Source organism: Rhamphochromis longiceps, linkage group LG18 (genome assembly GCF_057381845.1).
Source record: "Rhamphochromis longiceps isolate RC_006_pf linkage group LG18, R_longiceps_female_GT1.1, whole genome shotgun sequence".
Taxonomy (NCBI): Eukaryota; Metazoa; Chordata; class Actinopteri; order Cichliformes; family Cichlidae; genus Rhamphochromis; species Rhamphochromis longiceps.
The window spans coordinates 19970731-19992815 of NC_140574.1; the positions used below are offsets into that span (position 1 = coordinate 19970731).

Below are 22085 nucleotides of genomic sequence, written 5' to 3' on the forward strand. Positions count from 1 at the left end.
ATTAGTGGAGTAAATAGTGGCATCGCTTGGATTCAATCAAATCTGAGATCTCATCCAACCACGGAATACACAGCCGCAGTTTTCCAAGACATAGGTGTGAGTCTGGTGTTCATTTCATGTAGGTGTGCATGCGTTGCAAGCTACACCTCATTAATTGGAACATACACTTAAACACACACACTTAAAATCATATGCACGCATACACATACATTTTGATAGATGTCCTCTGTAGCCTGCAGCTACACGCCCACAGTGAAACAGATAGCACACAGACAGAGAAGAGCAGCCAGCAGAGACTCTCATCAAACAGATCACAGCACAGCCATCGGACCCCCTCCCCGTAGGGGTCAAGCATCCAGCCTGGTAATATCTCCCTCTCGTTGTATTCGTCAGCGGGCAGTTCTTGCAGACGCAGTCTCGTATCGTGTCCTCGATAATGACAAATGCACGAGCATCGCTGTCATCGATTGTAAACTGTCAACAACAAATTCTGACAATATTTACTGATGTCATAGACGAAGATGTGACTATATTCACTGCTCCTATTGAAATATCAGCCAGTTAAACTGCATTTGTGACCAAAGCTCATGCCATCATTGCCCCAACAATGAACCCTGTTTCTTTTGTAAGGTTATTAAAAATGAATAAATAAACAAACAGCAGAACCGAATGATCCTCCTCAAGAGTTATATACATGCCATGGAGGATGATTGGATGTTAATTGCTCAGGTATAATCAACAGCAAATGCATCGGAAAGATGATAATTCATGTCAGATGTGTTGAAACCTCTTTTTGGAAAGTGCGAATTTAGTGAAATTAATACACCGAGTTAAGCAGTGATCAGGACAGAATATTAATGCAGAATCACAACTTCATGATAATCCCTTTAAAGTTCTAATTTTATCTTTCAATCAGGTAAAGCCCCTTGTTGGGGAGCGGTCACGCATTCAGGGACAGACACACTCACACAGTGAAATTGCCTGTCAAATAGAGATATGATTATAATGTGCCTCGGTAGAGACGTTGTTTATTTTGATTAAATGTTTTGATGTGGCTCAGTAACGGTAATAAAGCACATTAGCGAGAGCCATGTGGTCAAAACAAGCACAAAGATCCATACTGATGTACTGTAATGATGACCTACCACAGGCCTTGCTCTCTCAGACAAACACAGACACACACACACACACACACACGCAAATTGACCTTGCAAGTGTGGCACTGCTGTGCGGTTGTCCATCGGGTGTCACTCATGCACAAAGAATGCAGTCTGACTCTTGAGATGAGCTCTTTTATGAGATTTTACACAAGCAAAGCTCTTTCTTAGATCAAGAATCTCTCTGCTGACCCTGTTCTCTGTGTTTCTGTCCTTTTTCCCACAGTAATGGTTTGTTTTCAAACACAGAATCAACATTTCATGTACTAGTTTTAACACTTTGCTTTCATGTGCATTAATAACTCCATGAATTTTCTGAATTTAAATCGAATGTAAGTAAATAATATAGTAGTACACGTTAAATATATACTGTTATATTATTTACTTTTGCTCTCTCTGGGTACACCCAGCAGCCACTTTATTAGCTACACAAGTTCGGCCACTTTATAATGCATATAATAAGCCAATCACATGGCAGAATTGGAAGCATTTAAGGCTGGGATGTCATTTTACACTGTGGGCCGAACCAGTGAAACTATATAATAAATGTGTAAATTACAGGAAAAAGGTGTGTCAGACTGTCCCATAATTAAAATAAAAAGGTTTTGTTAATTCAGAGAAAATCTTATTTTTTTCTGTGAACACACTGTAAAAAATACATACAAATATACATTTGAAGACATAGTGGAAAAACAGGAACTTTGTCTCATGTAATTGTTTGTCTATTACTTAATTACTTTTCTATTAATAACAGGAATCGTTATCAGTAGGAAAAGCTGTAAAACTTATGAAAATACAGTTAAAAGTAAATGACTCCTTCACATTTTCCAGAGCCGTCCAGTGGCTTCTTCTGGCCCCCAAGCCTTATATTTGATATCCCTGATTTAAGGCATGTAAACATAGCCGAGGTGACCCTAAAGTTCAAACTGGGAATTGGAAATGGGGGAAACCGCAGAAGATCATCGCTGAACACTCAACACATTAAACCTTAAGGGAGGTGGGTTAAAGCTGAAGCTGGTGACACTCCTGTCTGCTCAGAACGCAAGTCTGACGCTATGGTTCATGTAAGCTCACAGAAATTAGACATTTGGACAGATTACAAAAACTTTGGCTGTCTGCATGAGTCTCAATTTTTGCTGGGACGTTCAGATAGCAGGTAAACTATTTGGAGTAAACAACAGAAAAAGCATTGGCCTATCTTGCTTCATATGGTCAGCTCATCCTGGTGGATAAAAAGAAAGTGAACTTCTTACTGGATTTAAAAAAAATATGCAATTAAGATTTACTTACCTAAATGTTGATTACACATATATATATGCCACACACTCTAAGCGCTTGGAAGGTAGTCAAGTGGAAAGAGGGCATTTCAGCAGTGATCTCAAAAATCCATAGTGGCCATAGTTTAATTTTCTTTATTAATAATAATAATAATAATAATAATAATGATAATAATGATGATGATGATAATAAAGTGCCATCAAGGTGCTGAAGTATTTATGTTAATTAGCGACAGATGGCATGACCTGCTGCAGACGATGCTTTTGCAAAAAGTGAGCAATGGTCAGCACTAAACCAAAAAGCTGCTACCTGAACAAGCTAAACACTCCTCTTACTGTTCTAGAGGAGAGATGGAGAAATGTTCCTATCTTTAAAAACTGACACATAAGCTGCTTAAAATTTCCAGCTGTGACTTCACTCATTTTGTATCTTGGTTGTTCTTACGCTTCATTATAACTCCAAATACACTCTTTCAGAGACAGAGAGGAAAAGAAAGCTATTTAGCTATTTAAGTCACTTTGACATTTATTTATTTTTTTACAAAGTATGCCTTGTAGCATTTTAATTGTGTAATAGAAAAAAATAAGCTAACAGATTTAGAAATTGTTTTCATTTTATAGGCAAACTGAGGGTTTCTATAATCTTTTGAAGATGATTTCAGACACATTTCAATGTGCAAAATTAAGCTTTTCCAGCCCCACACAGCTGGTATAAATGATATATGTGCATATTTATGTAAATAAGCTGAAAAATTGCATTTCCATACTTTGGGAGCGGTTGTGTGGAGGAATGTGGAGATGCATGATTTCAGGTATACCTCTCTGGGGTTTTATAGTACAACTGCTGGTGTAATGCCACGTGATATGAGGAAAAATCAATATAGATCAATATACACACACAAAAGCTATATATGTACATCTGTTTCTTCAGACATCAGGCAACAATGTCCTGGGTGTTTTTCCAGATGTTAATGACTGGAAAGAGTTCAGAGACTTGACCGAGTTAGCAATGTGAGAAAGATCAGATTAGTCCAGAGCTGAGTGAGTGAAGTGTGAAGAGTTTACAGCTAAAAAAAATAAAAGCTTTAGGAATTTCACTGGAGACTGACTCTCTGCTGCTAAACATCACAGTCCATTTCATCCTCAGGAGTCTGTGTGTTAACATTGCCAGATGGGGTACAGATTCGAGAAATGTATAATTTAGCAAACTGAATAATAAAAAGAAATAAATAAAAACTTGCGGTTCATCTTTTACAACGCAAACTCTCTTACTGTGAAAGGCTGCGTGCTCTTTTTGCAGACTTTTGAGTATTTGCTCCTCTTTTCGACCACGATTTGCGGTTGTTATTTTTAAGCCCTCACTAAGTTAAACAGCAACATCCTGACATGTTGTCATCTCCTGCTCACGTTGCATCACAGGACGCGCATCCAAAAACACCGGCAGATCACATTTGACGCCACGCACGAAAAGATTAAGGTGGCAAGTGAGCCTCGAGCGTTGTCTGTGTTTGTTGTAAAAGGCAAAAGCAATTATCCTCCCTCGGGCTTATTTACTTTATCTAAAAAGCAATCTATTTAGGCAGATATGGCAGCGAAGTTTCAGTTGCTTTGTTTCAGTTTCAGTTGCTTTATTCAAAATCCAAGCTCTTATAAAGCCTTGAAAACACCACATTAAAATTCAAGCATTCTCAAGTATTTCAGCACCTGTGTGAACCCTGTCTTTTATCATTTATTCAGATGTGATGATTTATTTATTCATTCTTTGTTCACTGCTATGAGCTGCGTAAACAACGATTGTTCATAGCATCATGAATTTAGGGTATTGAACAACACATGAGTCATTCAACCCATAAAAGCAACAGCAACAGACTGAAGTGCTTTTAAGATTTTTCTCTTTCAGTCTCTGCTTTAGGGTATGGCTCGTTCTCGCTTCGGTCTTACCTCAGCAGTAATCTAACCACATAGTGGTGAGCCTTAAAGCTGTTCAATCAGCTTCTCCTCTTAGCGAGATAATGGGCTCTTATAATTTACACAAAGTAGCTTTGAGATTAATTTCTTATCTGATGAACAGAACAGTTTGTAAATACATGTATCAGTAATGGTCATGCCTGGAATGATAAAGATCTTACACAAGGACAACATCCAACCATTCGGCTACACGTACACAATCGATAGCAAGCGCACGTAGGTATATATTAGCCTTGATAAGACGGGGCTGCTCACTTGCAATAAAAATCTTATCTTGACCCTGAAAACCCAGCGGGACAATGACAGATCCTCTGAGACTGAGAGACACCGTTTACCAGCTGCTTCCCTGCATAATTCACATGGACACATTGCTTCAGAATGTATGATTTTTTTTCCCCGGCCAAACCGGCTGAATATTTCATTTTTTCTTGTTTATATTTAATGTGTACTCAGGCCAGACTGTAACACACACGCACACACACACACACACACACACACACACACACACACACACACACACACACACACACACACACACACACACACACACACACACGTAGACGCACAAGTTTGTATTCATCGGTCAAACCTCATGCCATTGGATTCATGCCACATGTAAGAAACTGGTGTCACAGAAAGTACGCTCACAAATCGGTCAAACGTCTTGGCTCCTCGAGACAAAGACAAAGGAAGCGACTGCACTGTGGTGTCACGCCTTAAAATAGAAATTCTTGTTTCCTGATTGCTTTGCAGCTTCTCAGCGCAGCTGTCTGATAAAAGTCTTTCATTTCCCCCACCCACCCCGCCCTTAGCATCTCTTGTTTCTCACTTCCTCTGCTCTTTAAATTTTTGCATGTTCTCTTGCACTTTCACCTGTGAAAACAAAGGAAGTGTTACCGTAACTCGTACAATATTTAAGTTTCACCTAATGTGCAGTTTTAATTTCTTTGCTATACTCCTCATTTGTTTCTGTTAGCATGAGAATATACAATGGATTGCATTGATATAGCGCTTTTCGGGGCCCTCAAAGCGCTTTACAATTCCACGATTCATTCACTCTCACATTCATACACTGGTGGAGGCAGCTACGGTTGTAGCTACAGCTGCCCTGGGGCAGACTGACAGAAGCGAGGCTGCCATATCGCGCCATCGGCCCCTCTGGCCATCACCAGTAGGCGGCAGGTGAAGTGTCTTGCCCAAGGACACAACGACCGAGACTGTCCGAGCCGGGGTTCGAGTTCGGGTTCAGCAACCTTCCGGTTACAAGACGAACTGCCAACTCTTTGAGCCACGATCGCCCCATGGGCCACTGGGCCTGAAGTCCAGCTGTCATGTGTTAAAAACGAATATCTGAAGGTCTCAGAATTTAATTTCACAGTTTTATTTTTACCCTGAGGTTTGTACTGAATGCACATTAAATTATTACTTTTACATCATGTAGTTTCTTTATCGGACATCGCCTCCCTCACACAGTATGCGTTACGCGAGTGAATTTGGTCCTGTGTGTGCACTAGGAGCTGATTCTCGATGCAGAGGACACATGGATTCGACTGGAGGGACTGGCCGAGACTACAGAGTACACCGTCAAGCTCCAGGCTGCGAGGGGACTAGACACCAGCGCTGTAGTCTCTACCACCTTTACTACAGGTACAGAATGCACTCATTTAATCACACGCACACGTAATGCATTTGTATTCTTTAATTGAAGCTGGGAAAGCGATACTAATGTGTAGAGTTTTCTTGGCCCCTGAGACTTTTCGCTGCATTTTGCATTACAGTTACTCTAACAGACGTGCACAGTAATGGTTCCCCAAAGTCAAGCACAATTTCCATCCTTACCCCATCGCTTAGTGAGAGAAAATTACTGTTAGGCTGCACCTGCAGGGTGGCTGTATGAATAATGTGCTTTAATTTTTATTGTGTGACAGCATGTCTGATGCGTCAGGAAGCATCATAAAGCAGCAGGAATAAATCACAACATCTGTGGCATACAAACATATCACTGGCAATCAAAAAGGATAGACATCGCGCCATGGTCTGAAAAGTTAAGCCATCTTAGAAATGCCTGTTCTTTTTATTGGCCACCAGGTGGCGACACCTGTGGTGACAGAAATACACCCAGAGCTATAGAAAACAGCTTTCTGACTAAACGTCTGTAAACACCTGATGAGTAAGTTGTACTCATTTTGGGTTGTACTGAATAAAAAATTGAGGCCTATGCTAGGTTGTTAGCCAATGAGTGTGTGCTCTCACAGTCAGACCCAGCCGCTCTCTTGTCACATCCAATTTCAAAACACCAAGTTCATGTTATTGCAACCTGCTGCATCAGCAGTTTCTGAATAGATTGAAACTGACAGCAAATTTACTGGCCTCAAAATATAAGACACAGAAATACTTTGTAAGTGAACTTAATGCCCTGATAATCATGCCCTAGATTTCCCTAGACTTTGGTCATATTCCCTTTTGACCAGAAGCACTTTACTAGAAAGACTGGATTCTTTTGTAGATGATGTTAATCCTGTCTCCTGTTTGCCTCTGAAGTCAGATGCCAGAGCTGGGAGTGACGTCACTCCTAACCTGAGAGCATTCCAACAGTAAAGTTGAAAAAGTAAAGAAAAACAGGAACGTTTTGCTCCTCAGTAAGGTAGAGCCAGCATTACAGCAATACAGCCATTGGTTGGTTTTTTGCACTTAAAAACAAGCTATAGCACGTTCATAGAGCGGGCCTGGTCAGTGTTCTTCAGATGGAACGTACCATGCTCACACAGCAAATTGTTAACTACCCAGCATAGGAGCTAGGTGTGAATGACTCTAACTGGAGTCCTGTTGGCTTCTTTTCAAACTCTCAAGACTACCTTTAACCGGATAACTGTAAACCTACACAGATGACTCCAGCATTGGCACAAACTGCCAGGCTTGTAAAAGTGACAAATTCTGATTTTACTTCAATGCCTAACAATTGTTTCTGGTTATTCTCTGTGTTGCCTCCAAAGTCCTGAGAACGACTGTTGACCTGCAGAGCAAATTACATTGCATGACACATCCTTTGCAATTTTTCAACAAATTCAACCAAATGATGGCCACAAGTTGTTAGAGGAAGTTAGAGTCAGGGGAGAGCTCATTTTCTTAAGGCAAAAAATACTTAATAAATGATGTTTAAAAGCATGCCTTTGATATAATATCTAAAGTAACAAGCTTCTAAATACTGTAATAGAGCAACATTTTGACAAGCTGAATATTTTTAAGTCAAAATGGGGAACAGCAAGCAAATTTTAACTTCTCATCACTGGTCCTCCGCCTTTTTTTCCAGGGAGTCGCCTATTTGCGACACCTCAGAACTGCGCCCAACACCTGCTAAATGGAGAGACTCTGAGCGGCATCTACACCATTTACATCAACAGAGACCCCAGCCAGGGGGTGCAGGTGTACTGTGACATGACCACGGATGAAGGAGGCTGGATTGTAAGTGGGTGTAAAGACAGCTAGTGTATAATTATGTACCAATCTGAGTATAGGATGTACTACTTTGATTGGTTGATCTATAACCTCCATAGAGTTTTGTTAGATGCGTCTTGTGTTGTTATATGTGAACACGCCAAGACAAATTCCTATGAGCCGTGTGGTTCAAACGGTTTCAATAAACCTTATTGTTCTGCAGGTATTCCAGCGTCGTCAGAACGGCCTGACGGACTTTTCCAGGAAGTGGAGTGATTATCGTGTCGGCTTTGGAAACCTGGAGGATGAGTTCTGGCTTGGTAAATCTCCCACTAGATAACGATTATATAAACTGTGGTTCCAAAGCAAAGGTTCACTCATTATGTTTAGTTGTCAAATGCAAGACAGAGAAAAAAAACATATTGAGTTTCTGAAAGTCTGCGGGCTTGGCTAGAAACATATGTTGCATCACTCGGTGAGGTTAAGGTGGCAGGGGTGAGATTATCTGCATTTATTTGTTTTTCTTGGAAAAAAAACTGACACTGATTGACTTGTAGGTGAATCGCACATTTCACAGGTAAGGTCAGGTCTGCCACCGTCGTATTTCAGCCTGTCACCCTGCCCAATATATTTCAGCTGCATTTTATGGGCAATATTGAGCTGCAAGCTGCCACCCATTTTGTTCAATTTCTGCTGCAGTTTTCTGAAGGCTGTAACACTCTCTCTGTCTACACCCTGTCCCCCATGACTGAGGTGGATTTAATAGGTACAATCAATAGAGGTTCATAGCTTTCACTTGGTTTCAATTGATATATCTGTTTTATGGAGAGGAAAGATGTCTTCAATATTTTGTGCAGGCTGTAAAGCCCTTCTCGTCAGATTTTTCACGTTGTGCAAAGACAGAGAGTCACGCCGCTCATCTCGTCTTTTAGCACTTGACTTCACAAAGTCTATCCGATTCATTACTGGAATCTCTGAAATCTCATTTCTCTCCGAAATGACTTGGTAATTGTTTTTTTAGCGTCACTCTGATCCAAAGACAAAAACAACAGAACGTCCTCACTGCTTTGATGGACGGCTGAATACTTTTCACCCAGCCCCCCCCCTCCAAATCTCATTATGAAACAATAATTATATTCATTAAAAAAATGTGCAAATGACTCATGTTTCTTCATGGGCCAGTTTTTGTGTTATTGTTTTGGTGCAGATGATTAAAGGAAAAATATTACATGAATATTTCATCAAGTGAATCAGGACCTTGAGTGGAATGCTTTTTTGAACTTTTTGATTAAAGAAAGAAATAACACGGCGGGGAAATTTTACGGCATTGCATTATCGCCAGAAGGAAGCCTGCTACTTTGATGACACATTTTGGATAATAATGCAAGATAGCTGCGGCATCCATTTGTGACTAAGCACGCTGTAATAGGTAAAAGCATAAAGGGATTTTTTTTTTTTTTAAATCTAACCCATCATGAGCTGACAATATAATATAATCCAGTAAAAGAGTGTACAGTTCTTGTTGAGCATATCAGATTTGTTTGGGGTGGGGGTTTCACGCTGGCTATTTTTAAAGATTTATTTTGAGTTGTTGTTGAGCCGAATTAAATAATATTGTCAGCTGTTCCTGTTACTGTTATGCACACAAGAGAGCGCGTTCAAAGGTAGCTCTTTATCTCAACAGGAAAAGTTGGATTGCTGTCTGCTGGTATGAATTAATAATTTATCTGTTTTTGTATTTCAACAAAGAAGAGAGGAAATTACTCCCGGAAGCAAAGAGCTTTTGATAAAAATATTAAATATTTTTGTAGGATGATACTGCACACACACACACACACACACACACACACACACACACACACACACACACACACACACACACATAGAATAAAGAGAGAAATCCCTCTCCTTTGCACACTGTTAAGTATTGAGTGTGGATAGTGAACTATAAAGTGACAGGAATGTTTTTTCTCTTTCTGATGGAGGCACCTGAAGGCATCGTATAAAAGCTTCCTGGCACAGATCTGAAAGATTGTTTTTAATGGCTATGTCAGTACAATACAGTCTAAAGATGCCTGAGCGTATCTGGCTCAGTGACTACATTTCATCTGACCTGTTTCCACTACAGCTGAATCAGCTATAATTTGCCCTCTCGCCGATTCTGAGCAGGCCCCGTAGAACGGTACCTTCATCTCCAGGGTCTTCCTTTACTTTCTAGGTGCCTCCCAGGATACACTTTCCCCCATTCCATCCTATTTCTTCTGGCTGCGCTGTAACTTTGTCCTCGGTGCACAAAAGGAGCTTAATGTAACCTCAGGGTGTGGAGCGTCAAGAGCGGCCCCATAAAGCAAGACAGATATGCTGACAGCACAGCACACAGAAGCCTCAGCTTTACAGGTCTTAACACAAAATGTTGAGACCAGAACACTAATCCTCAGGGTTTCCTTGCAATATGCAGTGTTGCCCCCCTGGTCAATAACACTAATTGTCTTTTAATGTCTTTACTGCCTAAAATGCATGTAAAAATCAATCAAACTCTACATAAGGCCCAGTGTCAACTTGTTTCTCCTGAACGAGCAAAGTCTCTGATGACAGGAATTACACTGCTTCGCAAAGCTGATTGTGAAATGAAATGCTGGTTTTAATCGCTGCCCTCATCAAGCCCCAACACAGCGAATGTTGCATTTTTTGGAGTATATTATGTGTTATACATAGACATCTGTTGCTAGCCAAAATAAACAAGTAGAAATGGACATTACTTCGTCCCAAATCACTGATCGGAATATCCCTGCACTCCTAAATGTTACAGGGAGCTGTGTTCATATCAATTAAGCTAATTGCTATGTTTCTGTTGCGTCTCATTCTGGCGCTGTAGTCGCTCTCATTTCACTTTTCACTGTGTAAAGAAGTCTATCCTCATAAAAACGTGAAGGTTATCGTCCTACAGATGGTCACTGCAGTTCCAGAGTAGGTGACCTTCACTCCTCTTTCAAGAGATTAGGTCACCGTCTTAGCCCTGGAGAGCCAATGCAGGGAACATTTAGCTACTAATCACTGCCTCTGCACACAGAATAGCAATATACCAACCATAAACATTGATACTAAATCCACTCAAACTGAAAAGAAGGAGCACTTAACGGGCCAGCAGTAAAGAATATGGAAATTGAACTTTCATTATTATCCGTTACAGCTTGAGAACAGCCATTTTTATTGCAGCTCTAGGCCAATCTATTCTCCCCACCCCCGCTGACCTTAACCGGTTTATCCCGAATCCAATGCCAGTTTGATGATGTCATAATGGAGAGAAACGCACAGCGACTGTGTGCGATTTGCGATCATTATCCCCTGCTCTCGATTTTTCTTTAATCCCCCTATTCCTTGTTTCTACTTCATTGTGAGAGAAATGTAGTGGTAATAAAATTTGATGAGATGGTAATATTGGTAGTATAATAGGAGAAGAGCGCAATAGTGTTTCACAATGCATTTTTAATTGCCTCAGTTTGGAATAGAGCAGTCTGATCCCATAAAAGTGTTGGAAGAAGAAAAAAGAAAAACGATGTGCGACAGATTAATTGCTGATAATGCGGTGATATGCTATGGATATTAGAGATGACTGAGTGTTAAACACAGTTTTATTATAACAATAGCTTTTCCCCTGTCACCCTAAGTGCCTTTGGGTTGTAACATAGATTTTATCTACTTTCCATTGACATATTACAGCAGATTTAGTTTCCCTGCTCTCCCCCGATTTTGACTTCCTACTTCTTATCAGCGAAGGCTTGGGGATTTTATTTTATTTATTTGCTGCTCAAAATGTTCCAAGGGTTCAGAAAAAGTGCATGTGTGTTTCTGTCGGAGGTTAAGCAGGGAAGGAGGCTCTTTTTCCAAATGGGTGCTTGTTGTAATCTGATAGCGAAGGCAGTTCCAATCGCTCAGGATAGTGCGGGGCCTTATCGGCTGTCGGGGCTCAAAAGAGCCCCCCGTATCTGCTACCTTTGAGATAGAGAGCAAAGCTGCATATCTCGCGAACTTGGCATTTGCCGGAGGGCTGGTGGTGACGGTGTCCACCGGCCGACACTGCCAATCATATCCAGTAGAGCCACAAGGCCAGCTGATGAAGACGCTTGACATCGGGCCTGTGAAGATTATAACAGGTGGTTAAAGCAGTCACATGAGAACATCTCGGGGCGATTAGGCGTTTGCAAACAACAAATTGTAAATTGTTCTGTGAATTCTTTTAAGGGCTTTGCCTTATCTCGGCAGCACAGTCTTCATTTAAATCTGCTACTGCTCATTATTGCCTATGCTTGCACATCTTGGTGATGTTTCAATGTAGACTTCCTGCTACAGGAAAGTCTGACTAAACCTGAAAATCTTTTTTTTTTTTTTTTTTGGTGATCGAATGTTGGGGTAATTCAGATGGGAAATATAACTCAGTTTGAATCTAAAATTGCACATTTCTCTGCAGGTCTAGACAACATCCAGAAGATTGCCGCTCAGGGACGTTATGAGCTGAGGATTGACATGAGGGACGGACAGGAGTCAGTCTATGCTAATTATGACAAGTTCTCCATTGGAGATGCAAGAAATCTCTACAAGCTCAGGATAGGAGAATACAATGGCACAGCTGGTAATTTATATGTATTATATATATATATATTTATATATATATGCCCCAAAATAGCCAGTGGTGACATTCAGCGCTGTCAGTTTTTGCTATATGACCCTCATTTTATGTCAGAATTGTCCCTATGCCTCTGCCATTTTTTTGTCGTTGTAAACCTGCCTCAGCACTCCTCCACATTTCCATTCCTGTCCACTCAGTCTGTTAGTGTGACAATATACCACAATTACCCATGATGCCCTTATGTTTATGATCGTAATGCTCTCTCTCTCAAGATAAACTCAAAGAGCCTGAAGTTGGGACATTTTTCCTCTTACATCTTCCTGTCACCCTCCTGCTTTTATTGGCTCATTTATGTCCCGCTGTTATTCACAGAAGTTCAGTGTTTCTTAGGAAGCAGTACTAATATTAAAAGCTCTCTACCTCTCTCTCTGTTGTGATCCCAGGTGACTCTTTGAGCTACCACCAGGGTCGGCCCTTCTCGACAAAAGACAGAGACAATGACATCGCTGTCACTAACTGTGCGTTGTCATACAAAGGAGCCTGGTGGTACAAGAACTGCCACCGGGCTAACCTCAATGGCAAATACGGCGAGTCCAGGCACAGTCAGGTCAGTGCTCATATATACATATTAAGTGATGAAAAAGAAATGATCCTGAATGAATGATATATAATTTTGACAATTTTGTGGTGCAAGTTTTTTTTTTTTTTTTAAAAGAGGGCAAAACTATTGTGTTTGTTATTTAAAACATGACGAAGTCTCTTAGAGCAACCTGAGCTCCGAGAGGTTTATGCTAGTTTGACAGTATGTTCAGGACACAACTTCAGTCGGTGCGACCGGAGATAGTTATTTTGTTTTTTGTGCTTCCTGATTTCATTTGTGTTTATGTTAGAAAATATGATGTAAACCACTCTATTTTTCCTTCTGGGATCACCTGGCTGAGTCACACTACAGTAAAAATAGGGTGGCATCCTCCTTGCAATTAGGAAAAATTGTGGGGGTTTTTTTGCATCAGGTGAGTTGTTACAGCAAAGTTTGCAATGCCTGGAAGAAGGCAACCTGTCTCCAAACAGCCACAATCTGACTCCAATCACTCTCAGACAATTTCCACATTATCACAAGACCGCTTGAAATTGCAACTTGACCCCATTCGGTTGCAAATTGATTGCCGTTTTATTGTCACCTTGATGCAACAAAGTCAAGGTAGATGCAGATGACTGCAAGTGGTCACAAACCTGAACGATGTCCTGGAAGCAACTGTTTCAGAGGCAGCACGATCGCAAATTCAACACACATGCGATAATTTGTTTGCGGTCTCTAATCACTGCTTTCCTTTTCATGACTGTAGCGTGAAAATTTAACTGTCAGCTCATTGCAATGGGAATGAAATTCAGCACAGTGTTTCCATTAGAAATAACAGATGAGAAGTAGTTGAAGGGAAAGTTGTTGATAGCCGTTTTGTGGGTTATTGAGTATTTTGGCCAGCGAGTCAGTTGAAGTGTGCTTCCATGTCCAACTTATTTTATATACGTGGTGAAAACTTTTGAAATGTCAACACCAGCTGATGCTATGGGATTAAAACTGAAGCCATGAAGTTAGACATATAGTGCATGTAGATGTTCTTCACCCACATCTTCACACAAATAGTAAAAGAGCTTTGCAGTCGTTGTGAAATACCTCTGTTCAGATTATCGGCCAACAAATGTTTGTGCCGAATATTTTTGATGTTGCAGCTAAATTTTGATCTTTTAAACGTTACAGTTTTGTCCTCTTAGATATTTTTTTTTAAATCTTTTCATAATGTGTTCTGCGAGACCACGCTAACCTTGATCTTTCATGACCAAAATTGAATGACTTCATTCTTGAATCCACATCAACTTTGTGCCAAATTAGCTCCCACGAGGTGTGCAATGGATACCACGTTCACAAGAATAGGAATCCTTTGAAAACTTCATTCAACCTTACTGCATGAACGTGCCAGTTCTAAGTGGGAAAGTTTTTAAAAATGTGTTTTTTTTTGGCTATTTGAATGAATCAAGCCTTAAAGTAAGTGCCATCTTTTGAAAAAGGTTGCGTTTTGAAAGTGTATCTTGGCATTTACAAGTCTCACTTTAATGGGATCCAATACAGAACAGTGATTAAAGGCTAAAACTTGTCATTATGAAAGGGTAATAATTAGCAAATGAAATCACATGGAACTTGCTACCAGCATCCATCTTGATGAAGGAGTTTTTTAATGAAAGGTCAAAATTTGAAGGACCAAATCTGCTACACTACTCGTCTGATTTTAATGAAAGAGGATGGCGCTTGAGACTAATTTGTCAAGAGATACGCTTTCATTTCCCAGTAAGTTCAAACAATTCAAGCATTTCAAGTTCCTTTAAGGAACGGAACAAATTGTTAAATGTGAGATTAAAAATAAAAAAGCACTGGCACCCCAGCCAAACACGAAAATGGACACTTTTTTGTGTTTTGTACATGTGATGTGGGATAATTGAGGGCTTTTCGTGTCCCTTCTGACTGGTGTGTGGTATTCCTCGTTTTGCTTGCTTCATAGTGAAATGGCTCAATGTGTTGTGTGAAGCCGTGATTAGGATTTTTGAGCATCGCCGCTTCTCCCACTCTGCTCCCGTGCCTTCCTTTTCATCTGTTAATGACATGAAACGGGAACAGGTGGCAGCAGAGATGTTCGGCCATAAAGACATGCGGCGAAAGAAATGTTGGTGGTGATGGGGATTAGAAAGGCTAGACTCAGGCTGTAATTACACCAGGGTCGTATTTTTGCTAGCTATTAAGTCAGGATTCCTATCATCCTGGATTGAATGCTTCATTTAAATGAAAACTACACTTAAATAGAAGCATAACTTTTCCATCTTCAGAAATATCTCATATCTCATGTGCTCAAAAAAAAAAAATAAAAGAAGAAGAAGAAAAAAATCCTGTTGATCCGAGCTGCTTCCCAAATTGTACTTCTCGCTTTTTTACAGGGTATCAACTGGTACCACTGGAAAGGCCACGAGTTCTCCATTCCCTTTGTGGAGATGAAAATGAGGCCGTTCAATTTCCGCAGCATCAGCAGCAAGAGGAGGCGGTCTGCCCCTGTATAGATGAATCGCCACGATCCAGCCCAGAGTCATGGATAAATGGAGTTCGGATGTTGAGTTTTTGCTATTCGCGTGCCTCACTGACAGGAGCAGCAGGCTGGGATGTGACCGCGGCAGGGCAACGTTAGTGAGGCTCAAAGAAGAAGCAGAATATGACAAAAATCTACTAATATTTTATTAAAACATTAACAAGAAGATGTTATAACCACGGATGTAATCATAAAATAGCAGCGAGGCTCGAGCAATGTCCGAACTCTGTTGATCTCTCCACCTGCCCAGCTTTAGCTGTCTTACCCTGCTGTACTTCTGCCCAGAAGTTAGAAGACACTGTATGTAATTTATTAAATACTATGAATGAAAATGGTTCTGTTTGCTGTATAAAACAAACAAAAAGACAAAACAAGAGGAAAGGCAAACCAGGAAGCTTTGTTTTTTTTTTCTTTTAATCCGTGATTTGTCTTTCCCTACGATGTGCTCAGAAGCGCCCTCAGGAGTGAGAGCTAGCATTATTTTAACCGTTACAAAATAACACTTTTAACTAAAAGAAAAAACAAAAAAAACCTGTATATGCCCTTAAAACCCTCTGTAAAATATATATCTATTTTTATACCTGATATTGTGACAAAGTCCATTTATTTGATGCCTTGGTTTTTGACCCTATATTAAAATTAATATTAATTTTCTGGATAATTAGCATTAAAAAACAAAACATTCACAAAGCAGTGCACCAGCAGCAGCTTCATAACCATCTACTTTATTTTTTTCATTATCTTATGGATTATGGATTTTAAAGCAGAATAAAACGATTCTCTTATTATTATCATTATTATCGTTGTTATTATTATTATTATTACTACTACTGGTGGCCACGCTGAGACAGTATTTGCACTGTGAGTGGGAACACAGCAAAGCTATTGTTGGTCATTCACTTCATTTCTTCGGTTGCTAATGGGCATTAGATTTTTCGAGCTCGTCTTCTTGGCCAAAAATAACAATCTCTTAATTGCTTTTTGACCCCTGCTATAGATGCTCTGATTGCTTGCAGAGATGGCGCTGATAGATGCAACATTTAACCAAAGATCTGCATAATAACGGCCCGGCCTGCTGTTTGGAAAGATGCCAGTCACCAAAGTCACTGAAGCAGCTTTTTCCACCCTGTGTTAATAAGAGTCCCACTTTTTCAGGGACTTTTTATGGTAACTGTGTCCCCAGGCGTAATTTTATGCATTATGATCGCTAAATTCTATGCAGGGGAAAGTCAGGGGTACAGCGCATGTTTTGGCCCACCTCTCTCCCACTGCTGGCTGAAAATGAACCTAACAAAGAAAGCAGAACAGTAGGTGGAGAGGAGCCAAGTCTTTCTTCTGTGCTCTTCTTTTACTCGCTTCACAATTTAAGCTCCCTGGTGAAACAACAAAATCAGCAAACACGGCTGAGCCTGTATTCCTTTTTAGCTGGGCGGGTGTAATCTGCAGCGTGCCCACCAAACATTTTGCTTTAATTCACCGCTCACAGAGTCGCACAAAGTGTTGGGAGCCAGTTGGTTTTCTTGAAGTTGTTTTCTTGGAGTTTTGCTGGCCCCTTTTCGGGGGGGAAAATGCCCTCTGCGGAGTCGGAAGATGAACCACACAGCAGTCCACGGAAATCAATGTCACCATCACTGCAAGCGACATTTGGTCTCACGATTGATAATCTGATTCTGTTTTTTTCAATTTTTGATCAGCTGGAAAGTGAACTTTTCTTTATTTCTTCACTTTTCTCACAGGAGTGAGCAAGCGACTTTGGCTCCTATTGCGACTTTGTATATTTGTCTTTATTTCTTCCCCATTTAGACTTTAAAATATTAGTAACTCTCCCCTCTATGAACTACTAACAATATACTCATGTAGATATAGAGCTGAAAACAGCTTTTGATGTGTTCCCCCTTAAGATGCAAACTAATTCAACAAGCCCTTTTGAACATCTCCATTTTAAGTGCTGTATTTTTAACCAGTGTTGTGGTGAAGGCTGGAGGGAGACTTGTGCATGTGGACTAAAATGCAATCAAGAGCCTGACAGTAAAAACCATATGTCCTGAGGATGCGTTGCAATCTGATTTGTAGTCACGTTTCTTTGTTGATCTGGGTAAAAGGTGCTCCTGAAGTTTGTTAGGTAGAAGATATAGATCACTTTGATTATCAGCCTCCAAGTCAGGTGATCACATGATCTCTCCTGAGTCTGATTTATGTTTCAGTGTCTAAGTAACTGCTTCAGCCCATCTCCTGTAGTGATTTATAATAGAATAGAGAATTATCTGTACTTATTTCATTAACTAATTAGAGGAAGTTTGCCTCATTGGGTTTTATGTACGAGGAACAAAGGTCGGGAAGCAGAAAAGGAACAGAAATCATTTGCATTGTGAGGAATACCTCTCACTGCGGATTATAAGGTGCTCTTAAAGAAAGCTAACGTTATATTTCCATTGATTTTGATTTTTTTCTATTTTGCAATAATCCTTCAACCGTTAATAACTTCACAGAACGAGCATTTTGTTTAACGTCATCCACAGATCCACATCCATTCTTCTTCTTTGCATTTACATGAGAAAACAAATCCAATGAAATTCTACAGAAAAACAGGGGCCTGAAATATTTTCTTGATATTATTTCCTTCCCTCATTACCTGAGATCAAGTTGTGTTGATATTTTTTTCCACATCTGGTCTATATTCTGTGTTTTATAAAATCTTTTCCACCTATTGCACAGCATCCGGTTTAAAAAGTACATTTTATCCCCATTGCTTAAACTTAAGACTCGTACTGAACTTCTTACAAGTTACGATACCACCTTTAACCAATGTTATGGCGATTATATGACCTTTTTATGCTACTGATATACTGACAGCATAATAATTAGGGCTGAGCCAAATGCTTCAAAGCTTGGAACCTGTCCGTCCTAGACATCACAAATCATACACTTCTCTTTTTTTCTCCTGGTAATCATTTACATTGAGTTAGCTAAAACGTTGGTGATGTTCTCTGTAGACACAATAGGACAATATTGACCTTGTGTCCATATATTGTATAATTACCCAGTAATGTATTTATCTCGACTGGCCCACTCACTTGAGAGGATATCTGCTCCCTTTATTTATTTCACTGCTATTTATTTTCCTGTTTCTTTGTGACTGATGTGACACAAAAACAACAAAAAAAAAAGAAAATGCTTTTATTTATTGGGTTTGTGTTCACAGATTACTTAACTGATATTGCCACTGTGGTTGGTAATAACTCTTATATAGGCAGATAATGTAACTGCATTCATTTGACAAATCTTGCCATGGAAATGTAAATGTTGATAAAATGTGATCTTGACTGTTTGAAACGCTCATGTAAGCTGAAACTAGGAATTATTGTTGGATAACCTTGGATATTACTGTCAAATTTAGCTCTAGTTTGACTTAAACATGTACTATATAGTTCCTTTTTTAATACATTTTCTACATATTAATAAAATATTCAAATAGTCTGAATCGGTGTCTGACTCTCCTTTTTGTTTCGTGAGCGCTGACTGCAAGCTGTTACATAAATTTGATGACACAATGAACTGCTCACGGGGTCTTTAACTTGCTTGGATGTATTTGCTTAATAGACACTCATTTTTGAGTCACATTTTATATTAAACAAATGGGATTATGGTTACTGTGAAAATCCTTCTCCATTTTGCTCCAATGAAATAACGAAGCATGGATAACCAACTCCATGTCCTAAACTTATCAAAGTCTCTCCACCTCTAATTGGAGGCCATTAAAAACTGAACTGAAATGCAACTTCTACTCGTGAATAGTGCCAGGGGCAGTAATAACAATCTGCCAGTGTGGTTTGGCTACAAGACCTCTAATTTATTCTCAAACAGACAAAACAGGCCTGCATGAACCTAAAACAACCCAACCTATGCAATATTACAGGTAGGCACAGAAGAACAATAACACGTTCATTTTAAATTTTAATCATTCAAATTCAAATTTTATTTGTCACGTACACAGTCATACACAGTACGATATGTAGTGAAATGCTTGGACAACTGCTCGTGACCTAATCATCATCTACAAAGAGGAGGATTTTTTTTTAGTATTGGTGCAATTTTAAGTGAAATTGTTTAAAAAAAACAACCACGGGAATTGGATAACGTCTGCTCTGTAAGGTTAGCTTAGAAAAAAAGAGGAGAATCAGCTGTTGTCTACAGTTTAGTGTTTTTACTAATTGTAGACAAAAGTAAAATGTGTATTTCCCGTACTCAATACATAAACATTTGCAGTACACGCTTGCTTCTTCCACAGGAATTAAGAGGCAGCCAGGTGCTGGAAATCAACTGCACTTGATTAACTGATCATTAGCAAGTGTCAACACCTCTATGAAAGCAGAACTTTAGCTGGTGTGGAGCCCAGCAAAGTTGCCACAAGGTCAGACTGTGCAATGCTGAGAGAGCATGGAAAAAAACAGATCTACATGTCAGACTCTACTCTAGGCCTCAGTTAGCATGTTAGATGTTAAAGTTCATGACAGTATAATTAGAACAGGACTGAACAAGTGTGGCTTTTTCAAAGAGTTGCCAGGAGACAGTGTCTGCTCTCTAAAACGGACATGGTAGCACAGCTTAGGTTTGTAAAGTTGCATTTCAACAAATTAAAAGACTTCTGGGACAATGTACTTTGGAGAGACAAGACCAAAGTTGAGATGTTTGGACATAATGTACAGCATCACATATGCAAAAACCAAACACAGCATATCAACACAAACACATCATGCCAAGTGTCAAATACGATGGTGGAGGGTTGATCATTTGGGCTTGTTTTGAAGCCACAAGACCTGGGAACCTTACGCTCACTGAGTCAACCATCTGTCTACCAAAGTGTGCTAGAGTCAAATGTGAGGCCATGTGAGTCCAACAACTAAAGTTTTGCAGAAATTGAGTCATGCAACAGGACAATGATCGCAGCCACAGCAGAAAACTTACTACAGAATGGCTCAAATAGAAAAGAATCAAGGATTCTCAATGACCCAGTCAAAGTCCAGACTTCAATCTCATTGAAATGATGTGGTAGGAGAGAGATGTGCAAGAAATGAATGTAATACTCAATGAAATAAAGCAACACTACCCAGAAGAGTGGGCCAAATTTCCTCAACAATGATGATGAGAGACTGAGAAAGTCACAGTGAAAAGAATTACTTCAAGTTATTGCTGCTAAAGGTGGCTGTACAGGCTTTTGGATCACGAGGTGGACTTATTCACGAGATTGCATGGAGTCTGTTTAAAATATTTCTCAAATAACTGCATGTTTAGGCCAATATGGCAGAACAATGGAAGAAGACTCTAAATGTTTTTTCTGCCAATCTGACTTGGATGCAGCACCTAATGTATGTCTCCTAAAGGTAGGGGAACAGCATCATGTCCTTAGCTGTAAATGTAGGCTTAAAGACTATGCAATGACTAGCATGGATCCTAAATCAAACAACTGAGCCTGCGGAAAAAAATATGTGCAACCGCAACTATACCCATGTATTATTGTTTTTATTATCATTATTATAATGCACAGCTACAATACTCGCAAATCTTCAGTTCAGCAGTTTTAAGATTCATTGTTTGATTTCAGCATGTTCTAATTATCCAATAATAATCCATTCATGTGTTTGGTCAGCAAAAAACAACTTTGGTAAGTAATGAGCTTGTGCGGAGTTTGTGAATATATTAGAGTCAAGCACAAATAGATGAGCAACACAGACTTTACCAGTGGAATAAAGGTCAGTGAGACAAGCTAATCTGTTCAGTCTTTACCAAAACAAAACATGTCACATGCACAACTGGATCATTAAAGTAATCCTCGCAATTCGACAGGGTTCTCCGGTCATGTGGAACTGATATGTGTAATCGGGTGACATTTTCTTCATAATCGACACAACATTCAGAAAGCAACAAGGAGACACTGTGCCAAACGTATCCTTTAACTAATGACAGAGCTCAAGCTAGAGGCTCTCATTTCAAAGTGGGATTGGGGCTAATTTCCTGGTACATTCAAGGTTAACTGTGTCTTTTTATTTATGAAAGGGGTTCAGTTACAAGGTTAGATTGCCATGGCAACTTATGTTGAGACCTAACCCAGACTGGAGCAGGTTAGGCTCGAGATTAGAGAGCAACAAGTGTAAAATAACTGCCTGCCACCCAATCAGCTCACCAGGTACGTCCATGGCATGAAGTTATTTCTTGGTAAGATCAGACACTTTTTTAATTGGTTCCTCCAACTCTTCGGTCAGTGGACTTGGACATTTGATTCATCCAGTCTTCACCTCCAGCAGTATATAAACTCATTTTCCATTAAATCATCACCAGCATGGTAGTGTAGCCTGTGGGCAAGCCAAATCTAAATCTCATGGGTGACTCTTGTTTTTTAATTCCCAGTAACCTCTTGTTTCCTGTGCCTCAGGTTTAGTTCCTCCCCTCACATGTGCCTATTGCTTTGCTCAGCTCTTCCACACTGATTGAG

At 39.8% G+C, this 22085-nt stretch overlaps 1 protein-coding gene across 1 annotated transcript in view; it reads left to right on the plus strand.

The window, feature by feature from the left end:
• The window catches only part of tnr (tenascin R (restrictin, janusin)), a 219922-nt gene extending 200970 nt beyond the window's left edge, over positions 1-18952 (plus strand). The window contains exons 27-32 of the mRNA XM_085389939.1: positions 5917-6049; positions 7713-7864; positions 8061-8157; positions 12306-12467; positions 12908-13071; positions 15450-18952. Coding sequence (XP_085246065.1) covers positions 5917-6049; positions 7713-7864; positions 8061-8157; positions 12306-12467; positions 12908-13071; positions 15450-15569 — 828 coding nt within the window. The 3' untranslated portion in view covers positions 15570-18952. The remainder of the gene's footprint in view (positions 1-5916; positions 6050-7712; positions 7865-8060; positions 8158-12305; positions 12468-12907; positions 13072-15449) is intronic.
• Positions 18953-22085: the final 3133 nt, after the last annotated feature.